Source organism: Trachypithecus francoisi, unplaced genomic scaffold (assembly GCF_009764315.1).
Source record: "Trachypithecus francoisi isolate TF-2019V2 unplaced genomic scaffold, Tfra_2.0 Lachesis_group10, whole genome shotgun sequence".
NCBI classification, from domain to species: domain Eukaryota; kingdom Metazoa; phylum Chordata; class Mammalia; order Primates; family Cercopithecidae; genus Trachypithecus; species Trachypithecus francoisi.
In genome coordinates this window covers 114686247-114700312 of record NW_022681455.1, presented here as the reverse complement: position 1 = coordinate 114700312, position 14066 = coordinate 114686247, and the positions used below count along the sequence as shown (strand labels likewise).

General features: G+C 51.0%; 1 protein-coding gene across 4 annotated transcripts in view; it reads right to left on the bottom strand.

The window, feature by feature from the left end:
* Window positions 1-4449: 4449 nt before the first annotated feature.
* The window catches only part of ST3GAL2 (ST3 beta-galactoside alpha-2,3-sialyltransferase 2), a 63972-nt gene continuing 54355 nt past the window's right edge, over window positions 4450-14066 (bottom strand). For 2 of the 4 annotated variants that reach the window (XM_033218975.1, XM_033218976.1), the window contains exons 4-7: window positions 13056-13235; window positions 8199-8244; window positions 7817-7936; window positions 4450-6828 (exon numbers count right to left, since the gene is read on the bottom strand). In XM_033218975.1, the coding sequence (XP_033074866.1) occupies window positions 6655-6828; window positions 7817-7936; window positions 8199-8244; window positions 13056-13235 (520 nt within the window). In that variant the 3' untranslated portion in view covers window positions 4450-6654. The remainder of the gene's footprint in view (window positions 6829-7816; window positions 7937-8198; window positions 8245-13055; window positions 13236-14066) is intronic. The other 2 variants (XM_033218977.1, XM_033218978.1) reach the window with 2 other exon arrangements.

Sequence of the window (14066 nt, the reverse complement as noted above, 5' to 3'; positions counted from 1 at the left end):
CTGAACATGTTTTTTATTTTTTTTTTTTTATTTTTTTTTTTTGAGACGGAGTCTCACTGTGTCGCCCAGGCTGGAGTGCAGTGGTGCGATCTCGGCTCACTGCAAGCTCCGCCTCCCGGGTTCCAGCCATTCTCCCGCCTCAGCCTCCGAGTAGCTGGGACTACAGGCGCCCACCACCGCGCCCGGCTAGTTTTTTGTATTTTTAGTAGAGACGGGGTTTCACCGTGTTAGCCAGGAGGGTCTCGATCTCCTGACCTCGTGATCCGCCCGCCTCGGCCTCCCAAAGTGCTGGGATTACAGGCTTGAGCCACCGCGCCCGGCCTGAACATGTTTTTTAAAAAGATTTATTTTTGTAGAGATGGAGCCTCACTATGTTGCCCAGTCCGGTCTCAAACTACTGGGCTCAAGCGATCCTCCTACCTCAACCTCCCAAGTAGTTGGGATTGTAGGCATGAGCCCTTAACCCAGCCTGAACATCTTTGTTCTTTTTTTTTTTTTTTTTTTTTGAGACCAGCTCTCAGTTTTGTCACCCAGGCTGGAACACAGTTACATGATCTCAGTTCACTGCAACCTCGACCCAGTCTCAAGTGACCCTCCTGCCTCACCCCTCCAAGTAGATGGGACTTTAGGCCTGCACCACCACACCCGGCTAATTTTCGTAGAGATGGGGTCTCACCATGCTGTCCAGGCTGGTTTTGAATTCCTGAGCTTAAGCAGTCCGCCCACATGGGCCTCCCAAAGTGCTAGGATTACAGGCGTGAGCCACCGTGCCCAACCTCTTATTTTTGAGCGTTGGTGAAAATCACTTCAGGCCATTATTCCTGGAAGTAGAATTGCTGGGTCAAAGAGTAGGGACATTTAAAATTTTAATTCATTGCCATTTACACTTGCCAAAAGGTTTTTAGCAATTTATGTTACTGTGATACAAAAATACATATTATCTTACATGCTTGCCAACACTATAATCAATGTTTAAAGCTTTGCCAACAGATTATGTCATTGTTTTTTCGATTTTGACTTAGTGAGGCTTGGCAGACATTCAGTTTCTTGGAAAATCTTTTCTGTTGGGGAGCTGCCCATTCTTGTCTCACTACTTTATTATTACTATTATTATTATGAGATGGAGTTTCGCTCTCGTTGCCCGGGCTGGAGTGCAGTGGTGCGATTTTGGCTCACTACAACCTCTGTCTCTCAGGCTCAAGCGATTCTCCTGCCTCAGTCTCCCAAGTAACTGGGATTACAGGCATTTGCCACCACGCTGGGCTAATTTTGTATTTTTAGTAGAGATGGAGTTTCACCATGTTGACCAGGCTGGTCTCAAACTGCTGACCTCATAACCCACCCACCTCAGCCTCCCAGAGTGCTGGGGTTACAGGCGTGAGCCACCGTGTCCGGCCTAAGTGTACTGAAGCCTTAGTTAAGGTTTATTTATTTCTATTTATAGCAAAGATAGCCGAGATGTCAAACTCTTCCCTTTCATGGTCTCCAGTGCGGTGCCTGTGGTAACAGCGTTTCACAGGAAGCACTGCGGAGACGCAGCCCAGGGGACTGCCGTGGCCCCACGAGGGGGCAGCGTCTCTTCCCTCTGTGGTCCCCTTTACCCATTCCATGACAAATGGTGGGCACAAAAAAGATATTGCAGGAAGGTCCTCCGTGATTCACTTCATATGTTTATGTATTGGTTAAATTATTTTTGTAATTTTAAAAAAGGAAAGGCAAAGTCATTTGATAGGGAGGCCGGATGGAACTGGGCGCCCGGAGTGCAGATGCCATATGTTTCTTCTGCTTCACAGGCTTCCCCCTGCAGAGAACCAGGCTGCCAGAGAGTCTGTGCTGTTCTCAGCAGCACAAACAGTTGCTAGAGGAAAGACGTTAATTCCACACTCCGAGGGCCAGGCTGGCCCAGATACATACTGCTCCGCAAGCCTCACAGAGGCGGGAGAGGGGGACCTCCTCTTGGATTTTGTGGGTTTGTTGTTACCCAGGCATAGACTTGCTGCAGGAGCTGTAATTTTTTTCACAAGAGTAGTGAGAAGGCGCATTGATTCTTAATTCACACTCAAAAAGGAATACTTTTATTTTTAAAAGTATAGTTTCAGTATTTTACCTTCCCTTTGCCTAGCAAGGAATGATGCATCTGACCTTGCCAGTCACAGAAGGTACTTCCTTGTCTGCTGCCTGTGAATAGGTAAAATACTTTTTTTTTTTTTTTTTTTTTTTTTTTTTTGAGATGGAGTCTTACTCTTGCTCAGGCTGGAGTACAGTGACTCGATCTCGGCTCACTACAACCTATGCCTCCCAGGTTCAAACAATTCTCTGCTTCAGTCTCCTGAGTAGCTGGGATCACAGCCGCCCACCACCACGCCCCGCTAATTTTTTTTGTATTTTCAGTAGAGATGGGGTTTCACCATCTTGGCCAGGCTGATCTTGAACTCCTGACCTCGTGATCCACCCACCTCAGCCTCCCAAAATGCTGGGATTACAGGCATAAGCCACCATGCCTGGCCATAAAATATTTTTAAAAATTTTTTTTAGCCAGGCTCCAGCTGCTCTGGAGGCTGAGGTGGGAGGATCACTTGAATCCAGGAGTTTTTGAAGCTGCAGTGAGCTCTGTACCAGTCTGGGTGACAGGAGACCCTGTCTCTTTGGAAAAAAAAAAAAAAACGGCCCGGGCGCAGTGGCTCACGCCTGTAATCCCAACACTTTGGGAGGCTGACACGGGCAGATGACGAGGTCAGAAGATCAAGACCATCCTGGCGAACATGGTCTCTACTAAAAATACAAAAAATTAGCCGGGGGTCATGGCGGGCACCTGTAGTCCCAGCTACTTGGGAGGCTGAGGCAGGAGAATGGTGTGAACCCGGGAGGCGGAGCTTACAATCAGCGAGATTCCCGCCACTGCACTTCAGCCTGGGCGACAGTGAGAATCAGTCTCAAAAAAAAAAAAAAGTGGCCAGGCACAGTGGCTCACGCCTGTAATCCCAGCACTTTGGGAGGCCGAGGCGGGCAGATCACCAGAGGTCTGGAGTTCAAGACCAGCCTCACCAACATGGAGAAAATCCATGTATAAAATTGTATAAAAATATACAATTAGCTGGGCATGGTGGTGCATGCCTGTAATCCCAGCTACTCGGGAGGCTGAAGCAGGAGAATCGCTTGAACCCGGGAGGTGGAGGTTGGGATGAACTGAGATCAGGCCATTGCACTCCAGCTTGGGCGACTAGAGTGAAACCCCGTCTCAAATTTAAAAAAAGAAAAAAAAATTACAAACATACATGCATTCATGAGAGGGCACTGGCATCTCTGAAAAGCTCAGTGGTGGTTATCCTCAGAGAGAGGTGACAGTGGGGTACGCTGCACTAGAACCACTTCCTTGGTATCCTTGTTGGGTCAAAACGACACAGTGCTTGGCCAACAGGAAATTTTAAAAAGATGAGATTATGTGGGACTCTGTATTCTGGAGGTCTGGCACTTGGTGTGCTCGCCAACCAATTGCAGCATAAGGCAGTCCGTTTTGAGGGATATGCAGGACAAGAAACAGATCTTGGCAGGTTCACAGACAGGCCGTGGTACACACTGTCTTCCACTGGGCCTTAAGACTCAGCTGGGGCCAGGCACAGTGGCTCATACCTGTAATCCCAGCACTTTAGGAGGCTGAGGCGAGTGGATCACCTGAGGTCAGGAGTCTGAGACTAGCTTGGCCAGCATGGTGAAACCCTGTCTCTACTACACTTGATCTTAGCCAAAAGGCCGAGAAGTGATCCCTGTCTCTACTAAAAAGTATAAAAATTAGCCAGGCGTGTTGGCAGGCGCCTGTAATCCCAGCTACTCAGGAGGCTGAGGAGAATCACTTGAACCTGGGAGATGGAAGTTGCAGTGAGCCGAGATAGCACCACTGGACTCCAGCCTGGGCAACAGAGCAAGACTCTGTCTCAATAAATAAATAAATAAATAAAAATGCAGGTTGCCTGTGGCATGGTGGAAATTGGGCTGTGGAGGCAGGGCTGTGCCAGAGGGGCAAACCTGACTTAGATGCACTTCCCTGAGAGGTGGGGACAGCCCAGCCTGTGGCCACCCAAATGCATCGGGGCCTGATGGAGACCTGGAGACATCATGTTGATAGAGGCCAAAGTGGTTACAGGACAGCCACTGCAAGGAGATGCTACCCAGAATTCTTTCCAATGAGTTCCTCTCTTGGAGGGAACTCAAGAGGCGACAATGAGCTGATTTTTAACCAAAATGCTTGTACCCGCTCAGACTTCAGTGTCTTGGAGAGCAGAGTCCAGGAATGAGGTGCCTGTTGTATGAGGGGGCGGGGAGGGTGTCTGGAAGTCATCTTACTCCTCCCATATGCCCCAGCGTTCTCAGCCATTACCAGTCACAGCTACCCTATGAGAGCTGCCTTCTTCCCACCATCATGCCCATTTCAGAACAATGAAGGACTAGACAGTTTTTTGCTCCTTTTAATTCAGAATGAGAAAGGGAAGGAAATGTGAAACAAGTTTGTTTAAATTACTATTGCAGAAAAGATCTGGCTGGATGCTGGGACCTACCTCTTCCAGGATGGGGATTCATGATTTATTTAATTTTATTTGAGACAGGGTCTCGCTCTGTCACCCAGGCTGGAGTGCAGTGGCACAATCTCGGCTCACTGCAACCTTTGCCTCCCGGGTTCAAGGGATTCTCCTGCCTCAGCCTTCCAAGTAGCTGGGATTACAGGAGCGCACCACCGTGCCCGGCTAGTGTGTGTGTGTGTGTGTGTACTTTTTTTTTTTTTTTTTTGGTAGAGACGGGGTTTCACCATGTTGGCCAGGCTGGTCTAGAACTCCTGACCTTAGTATTAAGTACTCCGCCCGCCTCGGCATCCCAAAGTGCTGGCATGACAGGTGTGAGCCACCATGCCTGGCGGGATTCATGATTTAAAGCAAAAGAAAAAGAAAAAAGAAATAAATTATTCTGCTCAATACTGTTTGGCATAATTGCATTTTCATCTTTTCAACACTCAAAACAGCCTCTTCAGGAAGCATTGAGATGGGAGTGACAGGACTGGCTGGCGCCTAGCTCTCTAAAACGGTAGGGGAGGGGGCGCCCTGAGAGAGGCATTCTAGCCTCACCCCAATCACCCCTATTTTTACTCTTCCTACTTTCGGAATTGGAAAGAACGACACTCGAGCTAGGTTCGAATATATTAACTTTCAGGGCCCACTGCCCATCCCAACCCTCCCCTAACAAAGTCCCCTGCCGGTCCCTGTTCCCCCAGCCAGCTGCAGGAACCTACCAACAACCAGGAGGCTGCCTGGTGGTGTCAACTAAAAAGAGGGAGCATCTGAGCCGTCACTGTTGGGGAGGGGGCTCTATTCGTGGTTTGAGAGCTTCACAGAAGCCTTCCCCCTCCTAAACCTCCCCAGCCTCCAAGGGGGAGAATTCCACCAGCACCCCCGCTAGGGACCTAAGCTGGGTTCAGCCATGCAAGCAGCTTCCAGGTGGAACCCCGGCCGCGAGCTTCCCAGCCCTTCTAAGTAGGAGATGGAGGCGCCCTGCAGCATGTAAGTCTCCTCTTCGCCGGCTCCGGGCTGCGGGCTCTGCCAGCTCAGAATTTGCAAAGAATCTGCGAGTCGGCCACCCTCGGCAGCTTCAGCTTAACCAAAGTATCAGCCCCAGGCTAACTCTCCTCAGGCAAGAGGCTATGGGTGGAGGAGGAGGTGCATGCAACAGGCAGCTGGGCCCATCGCCAGCCTCCTTCCGCCGTGCAGCCCCCTCCCCAGAGCCCGCGGAAAACGGGAGGAGGGGGGTGTAGGGATGGAATCGGGGACAGTGGACTTTTTTTCCAGAGCAACAGGCTGGTGAGGCGGCCCCAGGCCCAGGGAGAGGCGCTGAGAAGGCTGCGGGTGAACGGGAGGGCAGAGGGTACACGTGAGAGCACCTTGCACTGGAGGGGACAGGGCTTCCTCGAGCCCTGCCCTGTCCCCTCCACCTGTCCGGAGTTCGGCCTGGGAGCACCCCACCCCGCAGGGGACGCCACTCCCGGCTTCCTGGAGACGCAGGTGGCCCTGGGGGCGCGGCCGTCCCACAGCGCGGCCGAGGTGGGACTGGGGGTCCCGAGCCCCGGGCCCCGCAGCGACCGCTTTTCTTTGGTGGGTCTGCACGCACCCATCCGGGCAGGCGGGGAAAGGGGCCGGGCAGCCACCTCTCCTGAGGCCCGCAGCGACCGCCCGTTCTCCTCCGGGTCTGGCCAGCGACGGAGACGCTCCTCCGGCCGAGCGTCAGGGAAGTGCTTCGCCGAGGCCTGCGCCATGCTCTCCTCCTCAGAAAGCGTGAAAGAAAACCCTAACCCAAAGCATGAGGGAGTGGGGATTGAGCGGCCGCCGGCCCGCCCCCGAAGGCCATTGATTGGAGGAGACTGGACACAGCGCCAGAAGTTCTCCTTGAGTCGCATGATTGGCTGGGAGAAACAGAAGCTCCGCCCGACCGCGGCGCAGATTAGTGCCAGGCCCGGCCGGTCCCGACTCTCGTGATTGGCGGGGCGCGGCGCACGCCCCCTGGGCTGCAGCATGATTGGTCCTGGGTTGCGGGTCCCAGATCCCGGATCCCGGGTCCCGGGTCCGAGCGCCGGCGCCTAACAGATGGGCCGGGAGGGTCGCGGTGAGGCCCCGCTCAGTTGCCCCGGTAGACTTCGATTTTGCTGGCCTTGGCCAGCATATCGATGATATGGGCCTCGAAGTCCGCGTCGTGCACGCCAGTCTTCCGGAACTCGCCCGCGTACCGGTTGTTCTCCCAGTAGTGGTGCCAGTTGCCCCGGCTGTCGGCCCCGAACCCGTACACGTTCACCTGCGGGGAAGCGCAGCGCAGCGTCACCCCAGGCGGTGACCCAGAGGACGGCGCGGGGCGGGCTCGGGATGACAGGGAGGAGATGGGAGCGGTAAGCTCCAGGGAGATGCAGGAGCCCCCAGGCCTGGCCTAAGGACATGGACTCACATGGGGACACCACCTTCCCTTTGCAGTTGTCCTTCCTCTGCAGCCCTTGCTAATTCCTTTTTTTTTTTTTTTTTTTTTTCCTTTTTAAATGAAGTACTTTGATCAGCACCACTCAATGAAGCACTTGCCGGCAACGTGGACGTGCTGGGCCTCAGCTCTTGCTCTTCATGGCAGGGCAGCCCTGGTCACTGGTGGAACGGGTTCTCTGAACGACTAAGCTCCATTTTTACACGAAGTAGGCCTGGGGCTCAGAGCTGGTGGGGGCAGCCGTCCAAATGGAATTCAACTACATACACTCTCCATTCTATTTATGTTTTGTTGTTGTTGTTTTCTTTTTCAAGACGGCGTCTCATTCTGTCACCCAGGCTAGAGTAAAATGCTGCTATCTCGGCTCACTGCAACCTACACCTCCTGGGTTCAAGTGATTCTCCTGCCTCAGCCTCCCGAGAAGCTGAGATTACAGGCGTGCCCCACCACGCCTGGCTAATTTTTTGTATTTTTACTAGAGATGGGGCTTCACCATGTTGGCCAGTTTGGTCTCGAACTCTTGACCTCAAGTAATCCACCCACCTCAGCCTCCCAAAGTGCTGGGATTATAGGCGTCAGCCACCGTAGGGTCAATAACTTAACTCTTTAATGAAGAGATTTTGGATTTAGTAGAATCATGAAAGCAGAAACATTTGGGAAAGGCATAGCTATACTTTATAGCCTAGAGATGGAGAAAACCAAGGCCACATGAATTCTGCCTACAGAAGCACATTCCTCAGCCTACTAAGACCCGAGAAGGCCTGCACTCCTCTGTTCCATGGGTTCCCACCACCCACACCACGGGCCTACCCACCTCATCACACACATGCAGGGCAAAGAAGAGCACCAGCATCCCCGTGGAAGGGTACCGCCCATGATGCTCTGTCCACCGGTCATGGATATACTTGAAGAAGGCTGGGTTGTAGATCTGGACCTGGGAGAAGAGATGACAGGTATATGAGGGGTTTAGGGGCAGAGATTCAGGCTAGACTGAGCGGCTTCTACTTGTCTATGCCTGTCAGCAGACCTGTGCGTTGTGTCTCCTGAATCGTGTGGCACCTGCTGGGGTCCGGCATCTGGGCAGATGGGGACCCTGAGGTTCTGGAGGGGAAATGGAACGCTTGAGCTACAGGACCAGGCGCACAGGCTGGACCAGCACTGTTTCCACTGAGGTGGGGAGGAAGTGGGGAGCTTACCTTTTCTTTATCCACTCGAAGGAAGGACTTCACTGGGGCATAGGTGCTGTAAGCAAATAATAGAAAGAAATGTAACATATCAGGCCGGGCGTGGTGGCTCATGCCTTATAATCCCAGCACTTTGGGAGGCTGAGGCAGGTGGATCACCTGAGGCCAGGAGTTCGAGGCCAGCCTGACAAACATGGTGAAACTCCATCTCTACTAAAAAAAAAAAAAAAAAATTAGCTGGGCTTGGTGGAGCATGGCTGTTATCCCAGCTACTTGGGAGGCTGAGGTTTCAGTGAGCCGAGATCACACCACTGCACTCCAGCCTGGGTGACAGAGTGAGACTCTGTCCAAAAAAAAAAAGGGGAGAAAGGAGAAAGGAAAGGAGAAGGGAAAGGAAGAAAAGATAACATTTCAGGTGGCCCCATGGGTCCTAGGGATGCCCCCCATGCCAGGCCTGAGCAATGTCAGCCCCACAACTTCCAGACTGCTCTGCTTCTGGACTGCTCTCCCATGGCTTGTTCACTGCCATGCCTTGCTCCAAAGCCTTCAGTGCTCCCCATGGCATCCAAGATAAAATGGGGATGTTTTAGGCAAGCAATGGGGCCATCCCTAGTCCAGCCCCAACCTTCTTCCCCTAGCTCTGTGCTCCATTAGAGCTGGCAATCATCTCAAATCCACCATGTCTCTGCTCTCACCCCTGCTCTTGATCCACTCCCCTCAGGCTTCCCAGACCACAGCTCCCTGTAGCCAGCCATGGCCCCCGTAACCTACATGCCCTTCTCTGAGTGTCTATGGTACTTCAACCCTCCTGCACCCATTTTAGCCCTCAGGTCTCCCAGACATGAGATAATGAACATCCTAAAGTCAGGAAACTGTAACTCATTACTTCTGTTTATAAAATACATGGTGACGATACCCAAAAGGTAGAACACAAATCAAGTGTCCTCGAAGGATAAACAGATAAACAAAATGGGTATAGCCCTACATTGGCATAGTATTCAGCCTTCAAAAAACAGGAAATTCTGACACATGCTACAACATGGATGAACTATGAGGACATTATGCTAAGTAAAGTAAGTCGGACAAAAGGACAAATACTGTTATGATCCCACTTACATGAGGCATAAAGAACAGTCAAATCAGGCCGGGTGTGGTGGCTGACGCCTGTAATCCCAGCACTTTGGGAGGCCAAGTTGGGTGGATCACCTGAGGTCAGGAGTTCGAGACCAGCCTGGACAATGTGGTGAAACCCCATCTCTAGTAAAAACACAAAAATTGGCCGGGCGCAGTGGCTCACGCCTGTAATCCCAGCACTTTGAGAGGCTGAGGTGGGCGGATCATGAGGTCAGGAGATCGAGACCATCCTGGTTAACACGGTGAAACCCCGTCTCTACTAAAAATACAAAAAATTAGCCGGGCGTGGTGGCAGGCGCCTGTAGTCCCAGCTACTCAGGAGGCTGAGGAGGGAGAATGGCGGGAACCCGGGAGGCGGAGCTTGCAGTGAGCCGAGATCGCGCTACTGTACTCCAGCTTGGGCGACAGAGCGAGACGCCATCTCAAAAAAAAAAAACAAAAATTAGCTGGGCGTGGTGGCCCATGCCTGTAGTCCCAGCTACTGGTGAGGCTGAGGCATGACAATTGCTTGAATCTGGGAGGCAGAGGTTGCAGTGAGCCGAGATCATGCCATTGCACTATAGCCTGGGCAACAGAGCAAGGCTCAGGCTCAAAAACAAACAAACAGGCCGGGCGCGGTGGCTCATGCCTGTAATCCCAACACTTTGGGAGGCTGAGGTGGGCGGATCACGAGGTCAGGAGATACAGACCATCCTAGCTAACATGGTGAAACCCTGTCTCTACTAAAAATACAAAAAATCAGCTGGGCGTGGTGGCGCTTGCCTGTACTCTCAGCTACTTGGGAGGCTGAGACAGGAGAATCGCTTGAACCCAGGAAGCGGAGGTTGCAGTGAGCCGAGATGGCACCACTGCACTCCAGACTGCGCGACAGAGTGAGACTCCATCTCCAAAAACAAACAAACAAAGAAACAAACAAGAATAATTAAATCATAGAGACACAAAGTAGAAGAAGGTTACCTGGGGTTGAGAGGAAAATGGAGAGTTAGTGTTTAGTGTGTACAGTTTCCATTTGGGATAATGAAAACGTTCTAGAAATGGAGAGTGGTGATGGCTATACAATAATGTGAATATACTTAACGTTACTGAGCTTTACACTTAAAAATAGTTAAAATGGTAAATGTTATATTGTGTATATTTTACCACAAAACAAAAATATATGGTGAGACAGAGTGGATTAATGGTTGCCTAGGGCTGGGGTGGGAGGAGTGGGGAGTGATGGCTTAGGGACCCAGGGGTATCTTCAGATTTTTATCTTTAGATTAAAGACCCTTAGAACATGAAAACTTTTTTGTTTTTTGTTTTTTTTTTCAGGCAGAGCCTCGCTTTGTTGCCCAGGCTGGAGTACAGTGGCACAATCTGAGCACACTGCAACCTCTGCCTCCCAGGTTCAAGCGATCCGATCCTCCCACCTCATTCTCAAGTGGCTAGGACTACACGAGCGTGCCACCATGTCTGGCTAATTTTTGTATTTTGTAGAGACAGTTTCACCATGTTGCCCAAGGTGGTCTCAAACTCGGGCTCAAACAATCCCCCATCCTTGGCCTCCTAGAGTGCTGGGATTACAGGCGTGAGCCACTGCATCCAGCAGAACATGAAAATGTTTTTGTCTGGTTTTTTTTTTTTTTTTTTTTTTTTTTTTGATAGGGAGTCTCTGTTGTCAGGCTGGAGTGCAGTGGCACAATCTCATCTCACTGTAACCTCTGCCTCCCAGGTTCAAGCGATTCTCCTGCCTCAGCCTCCTGAGTAGCTGGGACTACAGGCGCCCGCCACCACTCCCAGCTATTTTTTATATTTTTAGTAGAGACGGGGTTTCACCATGTTGGCCAGGATGGTCTCAATCTCTTGACCTCGTGATCTGCCTGCATCAGCCTCCCAAAGTGCTGGGATTACAGGTGTGAGCCACTGCACCCGGCCAAAACATTTATTTTATTTTTTTTGAGACAGAGTTTTGCTCTTGTTGCCCAGGCTGGAGTGCAGTGGCGTGATCTCGGCTCACTGCAACCTCCACCTCCCGAGCTCAAGCGATTCTCCTTTCTCAGCCTCCTGAGTAGCTGGGATTACAAGTGCATGCCATCACGCCTAGCTAATTTTTGAATTTTTAGTAGAGACGAGGTTTCATCATGTGGGCCAGGCTGGTCTCGAACTCCTGACCTCCTAATCCACCTGCCTCAGTATTTTTAGTAGAGACGGGGTTTCACCATGTTGGCCAGGATGGTCTCGATCTCTTGACCTCGTGATCTGCCTGCATCAGTCTCCCAAGGTGCTGGGATTACAGGTGTGAGCCACAGTGCCCAGCCATGAAAATGTTTTAAAATTAATTGCGGGGCTGGGTGTGGTGGCTCATGCCCTGTAATCCCAGCACTTCGGGAGGCTGAGGTGAGCAGATCATCTGAGATCAGGAGTTCGAGACCAGCCTGGCCAACATGACGAAACCCCATCTCTACTAAAAATACAAAAATTAACCAGGTCCGTGGTGACATATGCCTATAATCCCAGCGACTCGGGAGGCCGAAGCAGGAGAATCGCTTGAACCTGGGAGACGGATGTTACAGTGAGCTGAGATTGTGCCACTGCACTCCAGTCTGGGCAACAGAGTGAGACTCTGTTTAAAAAAAAAAAAAAAAAAAGTAATTGTGGGCCAGATGTGGTGGCTCATGCCTGTAATCTCAACACATTGGGAGCCTGAGATAGGTGGATCACTTGATGTCAGGAGTTTGAGACCAACCTGGCCAACATGGCAAAACACCATATCTACTAAAAATACAAAAATTAGCCAGGCATGCTGGCATGTAATTCCAGCTACTCAGGAAGCTGAGGCACAAGAATGCCTTAAACCCAGGAGGTAGAGGTTGCAGTGAGCCAAGATTGAGCCACTGCACTCCAGCCTGGGTGATAGAGTGAGACTCCATCTCAAAAAAATAATTAAAATTCAAAAAAATTAAAATTAACTGTAGTTGTGGTTATACAACTCTGAATATATAAGAAGTTACCGGATTGTACACATTAAATAGGTGAGATGTATGGGATGTGAATCTTATCTTGATAAAGCTGCTAAAAAATATACTTTGTGAACTAGATTTCCCATGGTTCCCAGCTATGATGGGATGACTGCCCCCAAAGAAAGTCCTCAGAAGGCAGAGCTTCCTCAGTCAGGAGCTATCACCCAGAAAGGAGACCAAAATCAGACGGTCTGGTCAGGCGTGGTGGCTTACTCCTCTAATCCCAGTACTGTGGGAGCCCGAGGTAGGAAGACCACCTGAGGTCAGGAGTTGGAGACCAGCCTGACCAACATGAAGAAACCTGTCTCTACCAAAAATACAAAATTAGCCGGGCATGGTGGTGCATCCCTGTAATCCCAGCTACTCAGGAGGCTGAGGCAGGAGAATTGCTTGAACCCGGGAGGCGGATATTGCAGTGAGCCAAGATGGCGCCATTGCACTCCGGCCTGGGCAACAAGAGTGAAATTCTGTCTCAAAAAAAAAAAACAAAAAAACAAAAAACAGATGGTCCTTCCTCATCTTTCCACCATCAGTATGCTGCTACATGTCACCGTGCAGAAGGTGACACAGAGCAAGCTGTGCCTTCAGCTCACCCACCATCTTAGGCCCTCCCTTCTCATCAGCTCTTCTTGGCCAAAATATTCAATGAAAGGAATTCTACAATCTGACCCCTAGGAAGACTCTGCCCAAGGTGGTCCTGTCACCCATATTCTACCCAGGCCAGCAAGAGGCTCACAATCGGATCTGCCCCGTGGACAGGGCGCTGGCGATCCACAGAAGGTCCAGGGCCTTGAAGGGCACCAGCACGAAGCTGACGTTGGCGGGCAGGTTCTTGGCACTCTCAGGGTACATGAAATGGTGAGTGGTTCGGCTGCCAACATCCTGCTCAAAGCCCACAGTTGGTGCCTGATTCATCCTGCAGGGACAAGAGGGTGACATGACAATCAACTGCCGTGGAAACTGGTACAAGATTCTTAAAGGACAGTTCAAAGCCATCCATCAAAAATGCAAACGGGTGTATACTCCAACCAAGCAATTCCATTGCTAGAAATCTAACCTACAAAAATGGTTATGGCCAGGCATGGTGGCTCACGCCTGTAATCCCAGCAGTTTGGGAGGCCAAGGTGGGCGGATCACAAGGTCAGGAGATCGAGACCATCCTGGCTAACACGGTGAAACCTCGTCTCTACTAAAAATACAAAAAATTAGCCGGGCGTGCTGGCAGACGCCTGTAGTCCCAGCTACTCGGGAGGCTGAAGCTACGCGGGAGGCTGAAGCAGAAGAATGGTGCGAACCCAGGAGGCGGAGCTTGCAGTGAGCCGAGATTGGGCCACTGCACTCCAGCCTGGGTGACAGAGCGAGACTCCATCTCAAAAAAAAATGGTTACATAAGTGTGCAAAGATGTGTATGAGAATATTCACTGCAGAATTATTTACAATAGTAACACTAGAATCAATCAAACAGGCTGAGTGTCATGGTTCACACCTGTAATCCCAGCACTTTGGGAGGCCAAGGTAGATGGACTGCTTTGAGGCCTGGAATTCGAGACCAGCCTTAGCCAACATGGTGAAACCCCATCTTTACTAGGAAAAAAAAATACAAAATTAGCCTGGCATGGTGGCATGTACCTTTAATCCCAGCAATCTGGGAAGCTGAGGTAGGAGATGTGCTTGAACCCTGAGGCAGAGACTGCAGTGAGCCGAGATCGCACCACCGCACTCCAGCCTGGGTGAAAGAACTAAGACT